Below are 21,843 nucleotides of genomic sequence, written 5' to 3' on the forward strand. Positions count from 1 at the left end.
TTTATTGAAAAAGCAGTTGTCTGTGACGTCAAAAAGAAGTTTATCGTAGGGAATGGTTATTTAAAGTGTTGAAAAATCGTACGTTTGATGTTATTGATTTTGGTAAAATTCTGTGATTTTTAAATTCACTTAAAGTTCCTTGGAGTTTATGATATCCACATCAGATTAACACCACTTCTTGAAAATGTTGTCGTACAGTACTCCTTATGTTGCTCCTTCACTGCTGTTTATATTTTTGTGATGATTGAAGAAAGAGGCTTGATGTTACATTTACTAGAACTAGCTTATATCTTTGTACGGATTTTTATGTAGTTTAAGAATCCAGTATAGGTATGGTAATTCTAATTCAATTTCAATTTGATTATTAGGAATACTGAGTATTACTAATATTCAAAACGAACATATGATTTTTAAGAATATCCTCCTTTGAAAGGCAACTTTGAGTACAAGTTGGATTACAGCTTATTGAATTAAATCCAAGTTCCTCTTAAATACAAAGTAATGAGCCTTACAAAGACAATATTTTACCTGCTTTGTCAACTGGGATCAGTAAATATTGAATATTGTGTAATCTAATTCTTTTTTCGTTTCTGAATAAGAGTACAGATGGTTTTGATATTGCCTCTCAACCATTTAATGTGAGATTTGAACATCCATCTGACACTTTTAATCGATTCTGACAAAGTGTCAAGGTCTTTTTTTATGTTTGGCCCATCGCCTGGCGTAATCTTCGACAGAATGGCACTCCATACTTTCAGACTAACATGAATAAACCCTGTCTTTAAACTAGTTTTGCTACCTCCTCTATTTATCTGTCATCCACATTCTCTTTTAACTCATCCTCTGTCTCTCCCTCTCTCTCTTTTCCTCTCTCTCTCTCTGTCTCTCACAAAAATGAATACTACAATGAAAAGATTGTGTTAATTTCATATTTTTATGTTCGTATTATAGCACTGTGGAATTCAAATAAAAAAGTGTCAAGGTCTTCTTTTTTTTATGTTTGGCCTATCGCCTGGCGTAATCTTCGACAGAATTCATAATAATTCCGAAATATGACGCCAGCTGAAATATCGTTGGACCTTTTAAAATAATTTAAGGTCCTTATTATTGACTACATGTATATTCATGTGTCCAGCAGGACTATACTTGTAGGATGAGAAGAACATAAACATGTTGGAGTGTAAGAGGACATATCAATGTCGAATTCCTATCATCCATGCACTGCATTCAAGTGAACCTTTTTGGCAAAACCTTGAATAATAAGCACATGTATAAACAAAGGAATTCCACTGCAGGTATTGAAAATGGGGGGGGGGGGGGGGGGGTGTATTAAACGGTGTCGACTTCGAATAATATTTGAACGTAACAACTAGGCTTTAAATACTTCAAATTTCATATTTTATTGAACCAGTTTTTTTTTCATGATTGCCTGATATATTATGATAAGAGAAATATGCATTTATTTAACTTTATTTTCCAATGGGATTAGCTGTAATATTAATATCTTTAGGAATTAACGATCCTAGGGGACTACTGAGAGCACCAAAGCTTCCCACAGAAATCCCGAATTTCCCTCTCAGGGAACTTATCCCTTTCGCCTGTGTTATCCAGTCATCCGTGTCTGGTCCCTGTGCGTTCATTTGCCACGTCCATCCACCTGTGAAAGAAACCTCGAATATCATATGCATGTATAAATGATATAAATAGTATATTTTATCCAAATACATACTTTTGGATTGCTCAAGTAATTAAGCTTAGATTTAGGCATGAAAAAAAACCTCCAATTATATATTCATGAATGTAATTACTATTCATTTTCCCTATGGCACATGACGGAATATATTAAAATTACCCACAAAAACAATGACTTGCCCGAATAGCCATTAGAATAAAGATGGTTAAATTGTTTTACGATATCCCATTTGGAGTGGGGGCGCCCTCGCACCTCATTAAATCCTGCAATGACCAATGGTCTGGGTGGTAGATTATCCCCACCCATATGATATTCCGTGTAATAGTGCTGCAAATTAATGAACAGAGGTATTGAGAAAGATGTACACACGAGTACAACAGCATGTACAATTTTAATTTCATATTCTACATTGTAAAACTAATAAAGTTAATGAGTCATATTTACATTGAATGGTGCCCAATCGTCATACCGCCCTTCGCTTTTGATATCGAAGGAATGTGTAGTCCAAAAACTCAAATAGCCCTGAAAAAGACTAAAACTATTTTACACGCATATCTTAAATGACGTCGTTGTTTGAAGAGATGACTGCATGTAAAGTTTAATAATTCAAGAAATTCAGCGGACTGCAGTCTAAGGCAGCGGTTATGGAAGCGACAAAACATAGCCGAGTAAAAGCGAGAAATTCACTACTTAATCACAATAATTGCAATCTAATTTGTCCAGCAAGCTCGGTTAAGCTGATCCGAAAAGCCCAAAAAAGTTGTAGTTGACGAAACCAGACCTGTACCTCCCAGAATTCCCCCGCGACATTGATTCTGCACAGCGCACTGGGCCCAAGGGCACAAGCCAATATGCTCAGGCATACTCAAAAATCAAAGCTTAAGATTATTACAAGTTTGGCTTTCCAAAAATCCTGAACTGTCATCTCTTTGGCTTCATTAATGTCACAGAATAAAGAGTGGAATGTAACATTTTTTTCTCGGCTATTACAGGCGGAAGAATCGTTTTTAAGGGGAGGGGTGGGTAGTAAAAAACAAATACAACTTACAACTTACCTGAACAATCTTTGACTCGGAAAAAAAAGATGGTGTCTAAACTCGAAAATCTTATTTCATAGAAGGGAAGGGGAGAGGAAATTTTTTGTTTTACTTTTTCGAAATACACATTTATTTGGAGAGGACATGACTATACTGCAACAAAAAGTGTGGGGGAAAAGAGGGGCGGTCTTTCAGTTAGCAATTGCAACAGTTAAAGATTGTTTAAATAAATTGGGATGGCGTGGCCCTCCCGAGGACACGTGTCTTTAATATTCAACCTGTGTGAAAATAAATTCTATTCATTTCAAATATTTTATGGTACTTTGTATTTTAAAAAAAAGTAACCACTAGGCAGTATTCGTAAAATTTGTAAACAATTTTTACAGAAGTAGATGTATAAAACCATAGCGTTTTTTGATTTTATTTCACAGCAGCTTACTCTGACAGCATCCAAGAAGTTTTAGAGCGCTAACTTAAATTAGTCTGGCCCTCAATTGATTTTTAAAGATTTTCCTTAATCTCATTTTCCTAAGTGATTTGGCCATCGAGCCACTTGGGATACAAAGGTGAAAATGAGCTACTCCTACATCAAAACCTTCTACTGGTTAGATTCAACTTTTAACACTTTAAATAATATAAGTACATATGTACACGCTACTGAGAAAAATAACAGAGAAAAGTGAAAAAATGTCATCATGCAGTTTGACGTAACTTTACTTGCAATACACAAAAAGCCTACTTTTAAACATATAGTTTATCCAAATAAATAATGCTCACATGAATTTAAATAGAGGTAAGTAATAAAATTTAAACGTTATCAGCTAAAATTAAGCATTTACAAATTATCTGAAAAGATTACAATTTTTAAGACGTTCTACATGTAGGTAATAATAAGTCTATTCACGGTCTGAGCATCTCACGATTTCTACCTTGCTTTGGATTGGGTCTAATTTTGTCAATTGTCCGAATTTTAAAATTATTTACACATGAATAATGATCACATGTGAAATTTCAATCTTTAGTCAAGACGCTTTCCAATTTTCATGGATTTCTTTCAGTCCCATACATTGAAAATAGGTCGTTTTGTGGTCAAGATATCTCTTATTTTAGAGGAAATCTGCAATAATTTTCTAAACGCCATTAAAATCAAACAATTAGAAAGTAAAAGATTTAAGCGATTTAAAGATACTTAAAAATATTGTTATTTAGGTGTGTTTTCTTTTTATTTATTTATTTTTTTTTTTTAATATGCAAAACTTTGGGCAGGCTGTATTAATTCAAAGCAAACTGAAATGTGTGTGTTTGTGTAGGGAGGGGGGCTGTCTTTTTCAATCTTGTAATTCATGGCAAGAAAACTCGTCCGGTAAAGCTTTACTTCATTGATTTGAGATTGAAATATACGATTTTTCAACTGTATGTACAATTTTGGAGACACTACAAGAAGTGGAAAACCACTTTTATTTGATGAGAATATGTTCCAAATTAATATAAACTCACATACTCTAATGATTTATACATGTATATACTTTCATAATTAATATATTAATTGGTTATTTAAAAAATTTCATTTCAATAAGTAATTCAATTGTTGCCGGTAATACATGTAGAATGTAAATCAATTTATGCTATCAATAATTGAACTGCTGAGCGCATCAAATGATTTGCGTATAATGATATCAATATCATATTCGTTGATCAATGAGAAGATATGTGTGTGACGGTACATATTGTCGTTTTGTACATATTGTCGTCGGCGACAATATGTACCTACCCTCACTGTACATATTGTCGTTCATCGGTACATATTGTCGCCGACTGAAAAGTTACATATGTACATATTGTCGCTGGCGACATTATGTGCCTAACCCTCACTGTACATATTGTCGCCCCACAGATATTGTCGTTTAAAGATGTCTTTTGTTGTTTTTTTGGTAGTTTTGTGAATGTAATTGGTGTGAGAATCACACGGATGTGTCTCGTATGCTATTTCATGCAGCGTGATTGTGACGGTACATTTTGTCGTCCTGTTCATATCGTCGCCGGCGACAATGTGTACCTTCCCTCACTGCGCATATTGTCGTCCCTCAGTGTTATTGTATATGTTAAGTTAATTATTTAAGTATGAAATTTTTACCTGTGGACTAAGTGTATACAAGTTAAACAAGCAGAATTTTCCAAAAAAAAAAAAAACACACAAACAAACAAACAAACAAATCACCTAGCGAAAGGGGGGTGGGGGGCTACATCTGTCTTTGGTGTTTGAGAAGATTTTTAAAGATTTCTGTATATATTCCTATGTAAAACTTTTATCACCCATTGTGGCCCCACATTACCCTTGGGGTCATGATTTGAACAAAATTGATTTTTTTTTTTTGTTGTTGTTAAAATGTCCCTCTCGAGAATTTTTCATTCATATTGAGAGGTCACCACTTACCGGTGGAGGGCTGCAAATTTAGACCGTATACTTGGCACTCAGGATCATTGAACAGTGAGGGATCTTTTTTGTGCCAGCACCTCAAAATTGAACGTACGCTATGAAGCTTTCGCATAAGTATCATCTCTTCTGACCCAGTAGTTCTTGAAAAGAAGATTTTGAAAGATTTTTTTTTCTAAATATTCTATGAAAAACTTAAATCACCTATTGTAGCCACACCTATCGCCCGAGGGACATAATCTGAATAAAAATGAATCTACACCTTTTATGAAGCTTTCACACCAGTTTAAACTTTTCTGACACAGTGGTTGTTGAGAAGATTTTTAGAAGTCACTAAATTTTCACTTATTCTTAACTATTTCTCGTTAAAGAGGGCATGGCCCTTCATTTGAATAAACTTAAATCCCCTTTATCCACGGATGCAACTGTGGCAAGTTTGGTTGAAATTGACCCAGTAGTTTACAGACAGACGGACGGTCAGACAAAATGTGATCCGTAAAGCTCACTTGAACTTCCAGTTCAGGTGATCTAAAAAATGTTAATTTTTGCGTTATTCTTATATTATTATTATTATTAATAAATTATATTTATAATATTATATCGGCACACGATCGTATATAAGAATAACGCGAAAATAATTTCCAAATAATCATTACTACTGAACAAAAAAAAAAAATACCTGTAATCAATCTCCAAGTAAAGATTACAAGAAAAAAAAGATTAGCTGATTTATCAGATATCTCAAGAATTACGGTATCTTGATATGCCATAGTGATGTACATCAATCCTGGACACAATTTTCTGTCCAAAAAGTTTTCTCTCTACAGTATTGCAAGTAATGATGTCTGTCTCCCTCCGTGCGTGTGTGTGTTTGTCAATCTCTCTTTCTTTTCTCAAGTAAATATTCGTCAAAACAATATATCGACGACAATATATGCCGACCTTGACTGTACATATTGTTGCCGACGACAATATGTGCTGGTACTTGACTGTACATTTTGTCGTCCATTATGCAGGAGGAAAATAAGGCTCGTCTCGGTACATATTGTCGCCGGCGACAATATGTACCGATGGGCGACAATATGTGCAGTGAGGTTAGGTACATATTGTCGCCGACGACAATATGTACAAAACGACAATATGTACCGTCACATATGTGTGTTTGATTTGCTCTCGATCTTCACTTTCACGGAATTCATAATTCTTTCAAATATTCTATGAAAGTCTCACTTATATCAGTCTTACTAGATTGCTTATTATTTGTTTTATATCCATACATATAATATCTGATAAGTAATTATTGTCCACATTTATTGTTAACAAGAAATCAAAATTAAATTTTATCATGGTCTGTTGGCTTTATAGCGTGTTACTTAAGATGTATGGAGTTGCCAAATTGATTTTGTGAATTAAACAGATAAAAGTGTAAATTATACAGATTAAAGTGTAAATTTTACACTTTACTGTGTAAATTTTACAGATTAAAGTGTAAATTTTACAGATTAATGTGTAAAATTTACAGATTAGAGTGTAAATTTTACAGATTAAAGTGTAAATTTACAGATTAAAGTGTGGAAAATGAAAAATAAAAAAGTGACCAAGTGGCACTAATACGCTTCCGTACAGTCGCTGTATACGAACTGTTTATATGGATGACGCTTGTAAATGTCATGTATTGATTTGAATTTTAAAAATGGTTTATACATAAATATTATTGGACACACTTGGCAGCGTTGCATATTAATGAAGATGTAGCGTGTGTCCATGAACATGTGTTAAAAATTCGAAATCCTTATTTTTTGACTTCATGAAATTAGCTTTACGTCAGACTGGGCTGTGCGGTTTGCATATACAAAGTATTTATACCTATAACATGCATAATATAGTGTGTATTGTTTTAATTTTTATATATTTACTGAATCATAGTCAATATCAAAATATTACACGTTTGCCGGTGCGGACTTTATTTAGAAAATTATAGCTTTTGTCCACGAACTTTATGGAAAACTCTCGTATTCAGAAAAAAGGTAAGTTTTCACTTTTCTCTTTGCGATTTCTTTATTTCTGAGTTCTTTTCTAAATGACAAGTTTTGCTCAATTCTGATTAGTAATACATAACAGATAATTTCAGTAGTGGGAATAGACATCCAACACTCAATCTTCAAGTAGGAATGACGTAAATTTTAGTATATTTTCCCACGTTAATAAAGAGCTAGTTTCACTTTATGCATAAAATGGCCTTGTAGATATACCAATTTATTGACTAACACTTTATGTTCCATTTTAAACATCAAGTTAAAGTAGAGACTTGGTGCTTTCATTTCCTATTAAAAATTTTCTCCTTAAAACCAAGATCTTGGAAAACAGGCTTCATGGAATTGCAATGTTCTTGAATTTTAAGGAAAACAAGTATATTTGAGTACTTTCACAGAAGAGAAATAATATGAGCGCACCCTCTGATCTAAAAAATAAAACATGTTTTGTAATCCTCAGAAATAGTTCCATCATTTAATAGTTGCATATTTTTGATCAGAGGTTGCGCTCTATATTAAATATCGAAAAATAGCTTTAAAAATTGGCTGTTTTTGTAGAATTTTTCAGGATATGAGGAAAATGACGCGTTTCATGACGTCATAATGCATTGACTAGCCAGAATATTACGTCATTTTTGATAGATACGCAGTCACCAAAGGTCTAATTAAGGGGGCCGACTGGGGTTTTCATTGCGCAATACTTCGCGCAGCATAGTAAAATAAAGCGTATTTACTCTTTTAAAGCAACTATTTTTACATAATTTATAAAAAATAACAAATTTAGGAAATATGAGGTCAAAAAATCTAATTACGTTTTTAAAAAACTGATTTTTTTAACGATTTTTAAAATGATGGGTAGATAGACGTCGTAATAGTGTGTTTTTGACGTTATGAATAACCGAAGTTCTTTAAGCGGGGTCATTAATTATGCCATAAAATAAAAAGTATAAAATATATGCTCTTGAAATTTTAAACATAGGAAATTGAGAATATAGCAATCAATGTTATTATTTTTTATGTAAATCTGTGGTATCTGTCATATTTTGTTGTACTCCATAAAAACAGGAAAATATCATGAATTTTGACATTTTGAGATGCCCCCTCTGGAAACCAGACGGTAGAATTTTGTGTTTCTTGCACAAAATGTAGAATATAGTATTACTCAACAAATAATAAAATTTGAGCAAAAAGTCTATAGTAGTATTTGTATAATTTGCTCCGAAGTGCGAAAAAATGGTATTTTCCTATATAATCCTATAGTAAATATACCTGTATTTTGAGACGGTCCCTGAAAAATAACCAGACGGTAGATTTTCACTAAACTTGGCATGTATACTGAAGTCAATGTAAGGTATATAGGGTATAAAATTAAAGAGTTTCTCTATAGTAGTTTTCACACAATAAAACCCCAGTCGGCTCCCTTAAGCATTGAATCATTATTTTTTGAAAGATATAGTCTCATAACTGCAACGGTGTGTGCAAACAAATTGAGTAACGCGCGTTAGCGCGTTGTGAAAATTTGTTTGCACACACCGTTGCAGTTATGAGACAATATCTTTCAAAAAATCATGATTTAATGCTTATATTTACATTTTTTAACTCCCTGGTTTGACTGCAAATGTGATTTATATTTCAAAATCCCTGTATTATCCTTCGGGTAAGTTATAATTAATGGAAGAGCCGTTGCAACAGCTTCTGTTCAATATGAGCGTGAATTTTGATTTTCGTTTAAGACGTTGCACTTACACGGCGTTCAACGTTTGTGATGTCAAAATAAAACGCATACTTTAACCTTTTGACCCCTTGTCCGTGTTATGGTGTTTTGAATGCCGTAGCTTTCCTTACACTTTCTAAGCAAAATACATGTTGAATGTAAATATATGATATTTAATGCATTGTCGACTAAAACCAAGCAGTTTCAGTTTTTCTGAAATTCACAGGGCCAAAAAAGGCCCCAAGTGAACCTTGTTCTTTCCGTGCCAATTTCTCGGAGAATACATGAGAGATTCATGTAACCGAGCATACTGGAATTTTTTTCATGATTCCGACTTATGAACATGCCAATTTAAAGTCTGAAAGATAGCAAAAAATGCTCAATTCTAGACTAACTTACGTCATCGGCACCCCCCGATATATTCAAGCAGAAGTCGTGGTATAGGTTTTTACAGTTCCATTGGAAGGTGTTTGTGATAATGTTGAAAGAACTGGCAGTAATTAAGGGCTCCTTTTGTTGTGCTTTGTAAAGTTTACGAATTGCAGAAGCTTGAAGATTGATAAATCTAAACGAAATAGGATATTTATGTTCTGAATTCTTTTTCAAATTGTTGTTCAGACAGGTGTTTTTGACTGCCTTTTCAATAAAATTGTTGTTAAGTAAAATCATGCAATTTGCGATGAAGAATAAAAGTACACATGTACCTTTGAATTTCCTTAGGCGTGTACAGTTCTTTGGCCCAACCGATAGCTCTACCCGAAGCCTTCAGCTCCAAAAACGTGTTGTCCCAGCAAGGGTTCTTATCCGTCACATTCCTTTTCATCACCCCCTCGGGCTGATTGATGATGTCCCACCCCGCCAAAGCGGGCTCGTTCATTACGGCCGTCACCTAACAGTTATTACAAATAATTGATATATTTATAATTTTATATATATATATATAATTTTATATATATATATAATATATATATATTTATATATATATATATATATATATATATATATATATATATATATATATATATATATATATATATATATATATATATATATATATATATATATATATATATATATATATATATATATATATATATATATATATAATAAATATCATACTAAAATTCATAACATCATAGTTTAAAAATTTAAGCTATTTCTTAGATAATATATGTTTTGTGAAAACAACATTAATAAATTGTGAATATTTTTGACGATACGATTTTAACACTATTTTTGAACACTTTTGCAAAGTAATTCTAAAGTAAATCTCACTATCGGTGTAAGGGCTGTTGTTATGTAGCTTTGTAATTTTACTTCATCTTTAATCAAGCCATGGAGCCTCTCGTTAATGACGGGGGTCACAAAAGCCCCGTTCCACAGACAAATAAACACAAAAATTTGGTTCATGTGAGCAAATTTCAAGTATTCCATCAGTTCTGGTATCAACGACTGCTGGAGGTCCGTCCCTGTAACGATACCCCCAGGTCCAAAGAGAGGGGTTCCCTGTCCCTCAATATGGAGGAACAACCCTAAAACAGTGGCAAAACTACTAATATTTCTTCTCTGAAAAGATGCCGATTGAAATTAATTAACCTTTATGATTTTCTGTGTAAATGAATTATATTTTCGCTAAAATCTTTTACAAAGTAACTAATCAAAAATTAGTATAACAAACTTATGGAATTTCCACCAGCCGCCTTAAGTCCAGTGAGGTAGGCTTTAAGAGGAATCATAGAGATGGTAAAATATAGACGGTTTCCGAAGTCTCCTGTGACATAGTTAAACCACGCCTGATTGGCGCCCACGAGGAATGTCGGCTGTTCATCGTTACATAAGAACTGAGAATTCTTTTTGCAGACGGCTAGAATTCCTGGAATAGAAAACACTAATGAATTACGAATAAAAACATACATAATTGGTAAGTACTTTAGGTAATAGTTCCCCCACATTTTTATTTTAAGTCCATACCAAATAATACACTATACAATCATGTATATCAACGTAACTAGCTTTTGAATACAAAGTACATGTAAAAGACATAGCTTCTAACTATTGTTCCTATGCATAAGCAATCTATGCAATTTATTCATCAGAAATAAATGAATTAATGTTAATCAAGAATTGCTTCAACCGGTACGTTTTCGAATCAGACCCCCCCCCCCCCCCCCACACATCCACCCCTCCCAGGCATCACACCAGGTAATGGCGTGATTTATTTTCACATTGAAACTAAATATAATCTGTGAACGTCTGTGCACTTCATAATTCGGTTGATACTCTTTGATACTCGCACATTTCTTAGACTTAACCCTGCTAAATGTAGATTTAATATAATTCTAAAATCAAGTGTAAGTTTAATTTACTTACCTGCACATGGCTCCAGATAGGCAAAGAATAACACTGTAAATACTGTTGACAGAATCTAGGCAAGTAACAAAACATTGAATTCAAAAATTCATCATCTCTTTTAAGTTTTATTTCCACATCAAACTATAAAAAAGTTATGAACAGATCGTTGTTACACATACAGCATACGCGCTGGAGGATTATATGTTAAAAATTTCTAACCAAGTTATATCATTTTCTCTAGATCCAAATGATAAATCTTAATATATTATTTAATAATACAACTCTTCAAGACTTTTAAGTATAGATTTTTTTCATATACATGCATTGTCCTTCTTTGGCTGAACTCGTTAGCATAGTTCAAGCATTGGTATGGCGAGTAAGTTATAATGGATTGTAGGGTACGACAGGCCGAGGACTTTGCAAGGATAATCGCCGACTGTTAGATGGGAATTCATTTCTCCACTTTGTTATTGTTGATCTTACACGTGCATTTGCACATGCATTATTCCATTTATTAACATTATCATTTTAACCAAACTTCAAAAATAAAGCTTGGAAATAATGATAAATTCTATAAGGATATAATTTAAAAGTATTCACGTTGATTGCATTCCTTGTCTGATTATACCAAGCAAACAGAATTTTATTCTTACATGTATCATTGAATTGTATGTTTCGATTAAAATAATAAAATTAAAAAAAAAAATAATAATAAAATTATCATTGAATTGTATGTTTCGATTAAAATAATAAAATTTAAAAAAAAAAAATAAAATAAAATAATTAAAGTTTAGGGTTGGATACAGATTAGGCGGAGTAACGTAGTTTGGTGGAGTAAAATGAGTTCGCAACTCAATCAGGTCAGTCTATGTTGTGAACTGAATGCTAACCAATGGAGTTCCCATAGCTTACTCAGTTTGGAGTTATCGTTCTTACTCAGTTTGGAGTTACTGTTCAGTACTGTATCACATAGCCTACCGTCCAACAAACAAGTTACTTTGCTCGAACTGTCGAACATGTATACATTTATTTGTAAAACAAATCAGTTTTGTGTTTGATAAACTTTACCAAACCCTCGAGCTGAAAAATTCAAGAATTGTTGAATTTTCTTCCCCCCCTTTTTAAAAAAAAAAAAAAAAAAAAAAAAAAAAAAAAAGCTCGAAAGCTAATTGATATTTCCTGTTCTGTGACTATTTATTTTGCTGATTTAGAGCAGCACATGGCGTCCAAATAATGAATTCTACAAAAAGATGATTTATTGCGGAAATATTCTGTCCAAATTTATTTGTATCAAGCTGAAAATAAACACTTATAGTTACGTAACAAAGAAAACAAATCAACTTGAATTGCTTTGTCACAAACAGTTAAAATCCGTGCCATCTTTCTGCCATCGAGTATCAGAAACATTTTATTTATAACATGCACAAAGGAATTCTTTCCACTTAAAACAATCTAGAGTCGAGACAATATATTGCGCTTTTCTCAAAGAGTTGTGTGTATCTTCAATCCTTCTGTTATTTATATCAATGATTCCTCGTTTAATTATTGCAAAAATGCAATTAAATAATTTTCTTCAAAAGACCCGAAACACAATGAGATATTTTCTTAATCTATAAAAAAAAAATTAAAATCTTTCACGAAAATCAAGAGAATAAATAAAACAGTGTTACTGTCCAACCTTACCATTTCCGTTAAGCTAATTCCATGACCTTTCAGTGATAAGGTTCAATTTAGTAATGTTGATAAAGCTGTATAGATAGATAAAGTTTTTTCTGGCTAGTACTACAAGAAATTGTCTAAGTAATACTGCGTTTGTTTAGCAGATAGCAACAACATATGCCCATAAAGATCCTTACAGACAAAGATACAGAGTGGAATCCAATAAATGTTCTACAAAGCCTTTTTTTTACTCCTAACAAAAATATTAACAGCAGTGAAGGAGGAACTTCTACAGTACTGTCCAACAAAGTACTAGTATTTGAGAAGTTGTGTTAATCAGATGTGGATACTAAAAAGCTCTAAACAACTTTCAGAGAATTAAATTTTGAAATTACTAATATTTGCCAGAATCAATAGCATCAACTTTTCAACTTTATACAACCATTCCCAGCGATGAAATAAAACCAGGGATTTTTTGACATCATAGACAACGGCTTTTTTACAAAATTGATGGAACCCACAAATTTTCAAATCTTGTCAATGGTCATCTACAAACTAAATTTAAAAAAAAAATTCTATTTCTTTACGCAAGTATTCTGAGGTTGACATCAATCCTCTGACAATATCTATGTCTGTAAGACCTTCGGAGGTCTTCCAACAATCTGTTCAGATTCCGATGATGGGACCTAATTGTGCCCCATCATTAACAGACCCTTTCTGTACTCTTAGCAGAATTTATTTTTAAAAAAACTTGAAAAGAGGAGGTTTCTTGTCGTGGTCTGCAATTCGACAGCATTTTATCAATTAACAATATTCATTTTTCATTCATATATAGATTCGTTATATCACATTGAACTCGAAATAAAATACATGATAGAGTCTTCCACATTTGTGTTATAGTTGAATGTTTTGATAGAAAAAGACATCGATGGCAAATTAAATTAACCACTAAACTATAAACATGATGACTTCATTTTCTATAGCCAACTTCCTTAATTTATGTATCAATATTAATACCATTATCACCTTCACATGAGGTTTGTATCTTCCAGCTAATTTGATATGCAAGAGTATGTTCTACGCACGAACAATTTCTTAAACGAGGTAGGCTACTGACATATGAATTGATATCGACAAGGTATCAACAATTTCGTCAGTAGTAATCATTTCAAAAATTTTTCGTAGACATTTGCTTTCAAATACAATTTGTGGAAAGGTCAAATCTTGACTGACTTCTTTCACATAAATTGTCGGACTATATTTTCATATTGCATTGTCTATGGAGTTTTCCATTTACACGATCATATGATAAGGGGCACATGGTGGGTGTGGCTGGTCGACATGAGATTTCCATGGTACCTGATCCCCCTTCTGATGTTTTCAGAGACCGGTGTTTGCTCAGTTCGCAATTGTTTTTGTTTAATTTGACTTTTGAATATGATTTCTTTCCTTTATCTTCACATTTCATAAATTGAAAATTTCTTTGTTAATTTTCCATTTCATTGTTTCTCAAAGATGGGTTTTTATATAGAATTAAAAAGATTAAATTGTTTTTAAACTTATGTACGTTAGCTATTTATCATGCAACACTTTCACATTGTCTTCACGCACTGCTATGGCATTTACTGTAGATCTTACTGATTAAGACACCGGGTTATGTACAGCGTATGTTTCTGTCTTATATAGCGGCAAACACCGCGCTTTTTCTCTGTGATATTTGCCGAGATCATGATATTTGATCAGTCTGCAAATGTAGTCTCCATATTGTTCATCTCACAATTTGAAAATGTACTCAAAGTAGCTTATATTATCTTTATCCTGCATACATCAGAAAGACAAAGCCAATCAAAGATCCACATGTTTGTAGACTGCTTCTGCCTGTTTCAGTTGCAAGTATATCGGACAGACAAGGCGCCAGACTAAGATTTAAGCACACTGTTCTGTCTGTCTCTATAATACATTGTACCTATATCTGACAGGCAAGGCCAGTCTAAAATCTCGGTACACTGGTTCTGCCTTTATCTATCATATATCAGACAGGCAAGGCCAGTCTAGCATCTAAGTACAATTGTTCTAACTTTCTCTACCTTACATCAGAAAAGGCCAGTCTAGAATCCAGGAACAGTGGTTCCGCCTTCATCTATCGTATATCAGATAGACAAGGCCAGTCTAGGATCTAGATACACTGGTTCTGTTTTTATCCACCGTACATCGGGAAGACAAAGCCAGTCTAGGGTCTAAATACATGGGATTTGCCTTTCTATATCAAACAGACATTCAAGTTTTTGTTAACATGTACTTAAATTGAGCGATACAAAAGATATTCTCTACTTCAAAGCAATTCAAAGAAGAATTTTATTTCCATTTTTCAAAAATGTCAATTCAGCTCTCATTAAAGTCAAGCGTCTCGAGCTGGCCCGACAGGACAACGAGTCTACTTCTCTTTAGCCTCAAGAAAATCATAATACAAACCATTTAATAGTTTTATTTATGTGATTTGCATATTCTAATGAGCAACACTGTAAGTCTGCTACATCGTTTGGTTCCATGTCTTTGAATTATAAAGCATTTTTTCTTAGTTTTAATTCTCATTTTTGTGTATTTCTTTTTAATGCTATATTGAATAATAAAAATAACTTCAGTTTAATGAAATAAAGTTTTATAAAAAGTCTTAAAATTCAATGACAACGTCATTCTTCATAGCATAACTTCAAACATCTGTGTCATGGTCACGAGCTGATACGTTTACCGGCACAGGTTGTGCTCAACTTGTTAACTTTGTTCACATCACTACACAAGCCGACAACACTGATTTGCTGCTTTTGCTTTCTCATATTCCTACTCTGAGTTTTCTGGATTATAGTTTTATATTTTTCATTAATGCGCAACAAATTTGCAATTTTTCTTTACATATTACTTCGTAAAAGTTAAGGATGTGTGTCAAATCAAATTGTATCATAAAATTCGTAATTTTTATTAATTTTTCAGATAAAAGAAGTTTCTATTAACGCTTTCATAATAATAATTTTATCGGTCTGAAATGCTCTTACAACATGTAAGTCATGGTATTAAAGAAAATTTTAGAAAATATTCACCACAAGTCTGTGTCCAACAGATGAGAAATAAAAAAAAATGGAGTGAAGATTATGAAGATATCATCTTGTCGCCAAAATGATTCTATATCTTCCTTACTATTTGTTCACCACCTATTCAACACCAACAACTTGGTACACAGTGTGAAGGACATTTCTTCAATAAGACGTTATTAAATCGAACCTTAATGGCTCGACGAAACCGTTCACTCATGAAAACAAATATCCAAAAGATAGTCTGATAAGTTATGCAGTTAACAAAATTCGTAAATGTTTGAAAGATTGAATCGGTTTCCTCTGAAATTATTATTTTATCAGAGAGAAATTCGTGCATATAAATACTGAAAATTACAGTAAACAGTGTTTGATTGATAAGAAATAGAATCAGAGTCACCAAAACAAATTTGGTAATTTTTGTCACGCGAGTGCTTTTCACTTTAGATCCGCCTATCCATGAATCTGTAACTTCTTTTAGTAACGGCTGGTTCTTATATAACCTGCAAAGAAGTATGATTGTAGCTATTATCAAAATGACACACGGAAACACAAACTGAATCGCATGTATTGCCAGTTCGTTGATGAAATTTGCTTTCCTGGGCGATGCAATAGGTAGATTTTTTCGAAAACTGAAAAGACAGGAGTGATATGTCAATGCGATGGTAGACATTTCTGCATTAAGTATATCCAAAGTTATCCATGTATAACCTTGAAGAAGAACACACACTGTAAAAATACAAAACTGTGTTGTCAGTACACGCTTCAATGTAAGCAAAATAGCCGCTTTGAAAGGATGTAAAACCACAATGCACCTCTGCACAGCAAGACTTACGGTCGTCCAGTTACTAAATGTCACAGCAATGCCGTCTATCGTGTCAGATATACCAAACACACTACACCACCAGTCCGGGGGATGGTTGCTTTCGTCACCCCACATCATCAGATACACGGAGTTCGGTAATGTGGCCACGCAGCTCACGGAAATGGACACTGCTAGACAAAGTAACAGTACTGTAGTAGGGGTGACGCACTTCTTGTCTAGTATGCCGTAAATTAGTCCGAAGTTTGAAAATACTGTTAGTATTCCAAAAATAAAATAGAAATGTCCATCTACATATTTTTTCCATGTTTTCACATATTGATAGAACATTTCGATAGCACTGTAGTCCTCATAACTATCATTAGGGAGGAGTTTGTCATCATCAAAAGAAAATGAAGTATTCTTCATTTTACTTTATCGATAAACGTGTTCCGTAAGGTGAAGTACGACTAACTTAACTGCACAGAATTGTCACATGAATATACACTTTATTTTAGAATTTAGGTAACATTCACACGAAACGTCTTTCCCTCTTTTTTTCTCTCACTTTTGTCATTTTAAAAAATTTGACTTTTCTAAAGCCCCTGGGCTATTTCAATCGAAATTGACACAAAATACCCTTGGAAATGAACAATTAATTTGTATTTTTTTTAAAAATGGCTCAAGTCCTTGGATGGAAAAGGGGATTACAAAATACAAAAGTTACAAAAATGTAGAAACGACACACACATACCAAGCATTTTAATTTAGGAGGTTCTTGTAAATCTTTTCATAAGTGACATCAAAAGGGCAAACCTTAGCAAAAATGATCAAGAATTATCCATGCGATAAGTTATTTTCATCAGTAAGGAAATTAAAGTATATTCAAGATATTCAAAAGAAGCATTAAAGCTCGAAATTTAATGTTTGTGGAGTTAATATCGTCACCTTTTAAAATGCAGGTATATTTTCAAAATAAAAATATAAACATCAAATGAAACAGACAAGGAAAAAAACATTGACATGAAAAAATGAACTTGATTCTGGGTCACTAACTTTTCTCATTAAGCCCCTTTTTATTAGTGTAACTATCATAAAAAATCCTTTAATTTGAGTTCTTAATAGATAAGTAGATAAATATTTTTTTTAAATAAAGAATTCAAAATGTAATGAAAACTAACGGAAAAAATAAGACAACTGCTTTCATTTGAAATGATAAAACAATTTCTCTTGATACCTATGAATTACAGTTACAATGAGCTTTGTTTTTATCTTTTGTAAATATTTGGATTTTTTGCGCTTTGGTGCAACAGGACCCACATAGGCTTTTACAATCACCTTAATGTACTGAATAATTCAACATACTATCTACATATATACATGTACTCTAGTATGTCAACATAATATATCTCCTGCTGTTCTGGTTAAATTTATGACCTACGTAAAAAAGAAATACCTTTCTTACAGTTATCTTGACATTGTTTTTAATTGAATTTCACATCCAACAGTACTGAATAATTGTTTCATGAGCACGGAGTTTCTTACACTTCTTTTCTGCTATAAATAATCACTCAGACAATAACCCCACGCTTTTTTCTTTCAATATTCCATTTGATTTTTGCAAAAATGACACTGGATACTTGCTATGACAGCCCATGGGGCATGTAGAACCTCTGAGTATCTACCGTCTGAGTATCTAACCTCTAAGTATCTACCGTCTGAGAATCTAACCTCTGAGTATCTAACATCTGAGAATCTAACCTCTGAGTATCTAACATCTGAGAATCTAACCTCTGAGTATCTAACATCTGAATATCTATCGTCTGGGAATCTAACGTCTGAGTATCTGACCTCCGTGTAGCTAACATCTGAGTATCTAACCTCTGAGTATCAATCTCTGAGTATCTAACGTATGAGTATCTATATGCCTGAGTATCTAACCTCTGAATTTTTAACGTCTGAGTATCTAACGTCTGTGTATCTAACATTTGAGTATCTAGCATCTGAGTATCTAACGTCTTAGTATCTTACCTATGAATAATTATCGTCTGAGTAGCTAACGTCTGAGTATCTAACTTCTGAGTATCTATCTTCTAAGTATCTAACCTCTGAGTATTTAACCCCTGAATAACTTTCGTCTGAGTATCTAACCTCTGAGAATCTAACGTCTGAATATCTAAAGTCTGAATATCTACCGTCTGAGTATCTAACCTCTGAATATCTACCGTCTAAATATCTTACGTCTGAGTATCTAACCTCTGAATAGCTACCGTCTGAATATCTAATGTCTGGGTATCTAACCTCTGAGTTTCTAACGTCTCCCTATGTAGCGTCTGTGTATCTAACTTCTGAGTATCCTACCTCTGAGTTTCTAACGTCTGAGTATTTATCGTCTGAGTATCTACCGTCCGAGTATCTAGCGTTTTCCCAGTAATAATTTGTTAAAAATACTAATCGTTTTCCTTAAGTCTTTTGTTAGAAAAAAAGAACTGTATTGTTAACAATTATATACAGATTTAATTATATTAAAACCTTGGCAAATGAGATAAGAGATCTGTCCAGATGATATCAATCCCTTTACATCAGGAAAACGATTTTTCACAAGCTTGGTACAAAAAACACATTGTTTTATTTGTGTCAAGAGTTTGTCTGCTAGATGTCAAGAAGGAGATTGTCTGCGATATATTCGATGTTGCATAATTATACCATAAAATTGGCCACGCCATACGTCAGGCACTCGAACCCAGAGGTAATGAATTTCAAAAATTTGACTGAGAGTTATCATCCTGTGAACAATCTTTGAGTAAAAAGTCAAGGAGAAGAATGTGTAAGTTGTTATGATTATGTATTTACAATTTATCGTTATAGGGCCTGCATTGGACTCAAAGGATGTGACTAAGAATTAAAACAGTTTATGCGAAATGATCATGGGTTAAGAAGAAGGCTACCATACAGACTTTTAAAATAATTCATTATAACATCTTTGATCCTCCTTAGCTCGAAGCCGAGACCTGCAAAGTTACATGGTAAAAAAGATCATATCATATCATTACGTATTAATATTTTACTCCTCCTATACCACTCAATAAACCTAATAAGACTTTCACAGAATCTTTATTACATAGTGCCATTGTGCACCTTCTATTTTATGTTCTGATCGGACAGATATTTAGAGTTTCCCATAGCAAAAAAGGACTTTGCTATTATACTCATATGGGAGCGGTGTTACAAAGCACTTTGAAAATTTTTTCAAAGCGTGTTAAATTGGGGACCAAGTTCACGCAATTTGAAAGAGTAATATTTCTTATCAAAATGCGTTGTTATCGACCATATTAACGTACTTTGAAAAAAAATGCACGGTCTGGTCAATATTCTTGCAAATTTTATGTATGATAAATCATTATTTGAACCTGGTTGGATGACTTTTTGGTGACGACGTCTTTCAGGATCTGAGATACAGACGTTTAAAAAAATTTAGGAGTTGTCCTGTTCCCAAAGGTTCTCGTAAATGTTATAAAATGGAAATGGGTCTTTTAGAAAAAATTGAGGAATGATTGTTTAATAGCACAATTTCGTTTATTTTTTATTTCATATAAGTTCAGTGGATGTAGGGGTCAGTATGTGACTTAAAGCATCGCATTTTACTTAGGGAAAAGAGAGCAATTATTTTTTCCATAACATGAAATTTTTTCTCTCTCTCTCTCTCAATCTTTCATATTCATCTATCTATCTCTCTGTCTATTGTGAACATATATGAAACAATGGTTGACTCATTTATTTGATAGTAGTACTCACTCACCTAACATTTTCGCTAATAACTTTTTCTCAAAAAAATAAATCCTCCTCTTCTTGAAGAGGGTAGATCAATCCAACAGTTTTTTTTTAAAGAAATATAACAAAATAATGTTTATTACAAGGACCAAAATCTAAGTCCAGAATTTTTGTTTTATACATATTTTTTCAAAGTGTGTTAAATGTCTACACGGTAAAAATGTTGATGTACACTCTTAACGCACTTTAAAAAAACTTTCAAACTGCGTAATTTTTTCAAAGTGAGTTGCCACAGACCGGGTGTATCATTTTGTGACCTTCAGTGCTCACAGTACCTCTATTTTTATTTTTTAAAAAGATTTTTAGCCTGACGCAACAGTCCTCAGGAGATTTGACACCACAATACATTTCAAATTTTAATTGATAGATTCTTCTCTCACCAAGGACATATATACCTCCAGCTGACATCATTGAAATATATTCACAATTTTGAGATATTTTGCAAGTAGAAACACACAAAAGGACAAAAGGGCAAACACCTATGACTTTATCCCCATTTCAACTCGATCAAAAGCAATATATTCAAGGGAAAAATATTCGAATAAAGATCTATTACTCTATTAGTCTCTTATTTTTCCATTTTTGATTTACACAAATTGATTTTTTTAAAAAGCCCCGAAACTAATGAAGAATCTGTATTTGTTAATGAATACTCAGAAAAAGCTGTCATTTCTTTCTTTTTTCCACATCATAGCCATAAAATCTTCATCTCAGCTTAGTTATTAGTGCCCTCAGATCAAAATCCAATACTTCCATTTATATTTTTTTTTCCACAAAAAAAGATGAATTTGCTGTCGCTGAGTTAATCTCCATTGGCTTATGGGAAATGTAAAGGAAAGCTTGCTGTGAAAATAAAACATTTTTGAAGTTAAACCATTAACATACTTTGTAAGCTTCCATGGCTTAAAAATTGTCGTATCTTTATGATCTATTTCTGAATATTTGTTCAAGTGTCAACACAGTGGATAGAAATATTATAAAACTGCACTTAATAATATTATTCATTCAATTTATATAGTTTTCAGAAAGCCTTAAAAATACAACAAAGAAGAAAATTTTTTAGAATACCTTTACTTATTTTTTTACGTTAAAAGTTCTACTTATATTGAAATAATTATGTCACATCTTGAATTAGTTAAAGCCTGTATTTTCAGAACAATATTTTCTATGGAGATCAGATATATTGTTGTTTTCCTCGTCCG

The 21,843-nt window shown here is 32.9% G+C and overlaps 1 protein-coding gene across 1 annotated transcript; it reads right to left on the reverse strand.

The window, feature by feature from the left end:
• Positions 1-1,469: 1,469 nt before the first annotated feature.
• Positions 1,470-18,813, reverse strand: LOC133192876 (mannan endo-1,4-beta-mannosidase-like). Its single transcript, XM_061328880.1, has 9 exons — positions 18,526-18,813; positions 11,282-11,336; positions 10,590-10,784; positions 10,187-10,443; positions 9,616-9,800; positions 9,311-9,476; positions 2,138-2,215; positions 1,873-2,020; positions 1,470-1,657 (listed from the first exon to the last, which is right to left on the reverse strand). The coding sequence occupies exons 1-9, from the start codon at positions 18,811-18,813 to the stop codon at positions 1,470-1,472; spliced, it is 1,560 nt and encodes a 519-aa protein (XP_061184864.1).
• Positions 18,814-21,843: the final 3,030 nt, after the last annotated feature.

Source organism: Saccostrea echinata, unplaced genomic scaffold (assembly GCF_033153115.1).
Source record: "Saccostrea echinata isolate AGI-Se365-2 ecotype Australia unplaced genomic scaffold, CSIRO_AGI_Sech_v1 ptg000025l, whole genome shotgun sequence".
NCBI lineage: Eukaryota > Metazoa > Mollusca > Bivalvia > Ostreida > Ostreidae > Saccostrea > Saccostrea echinata.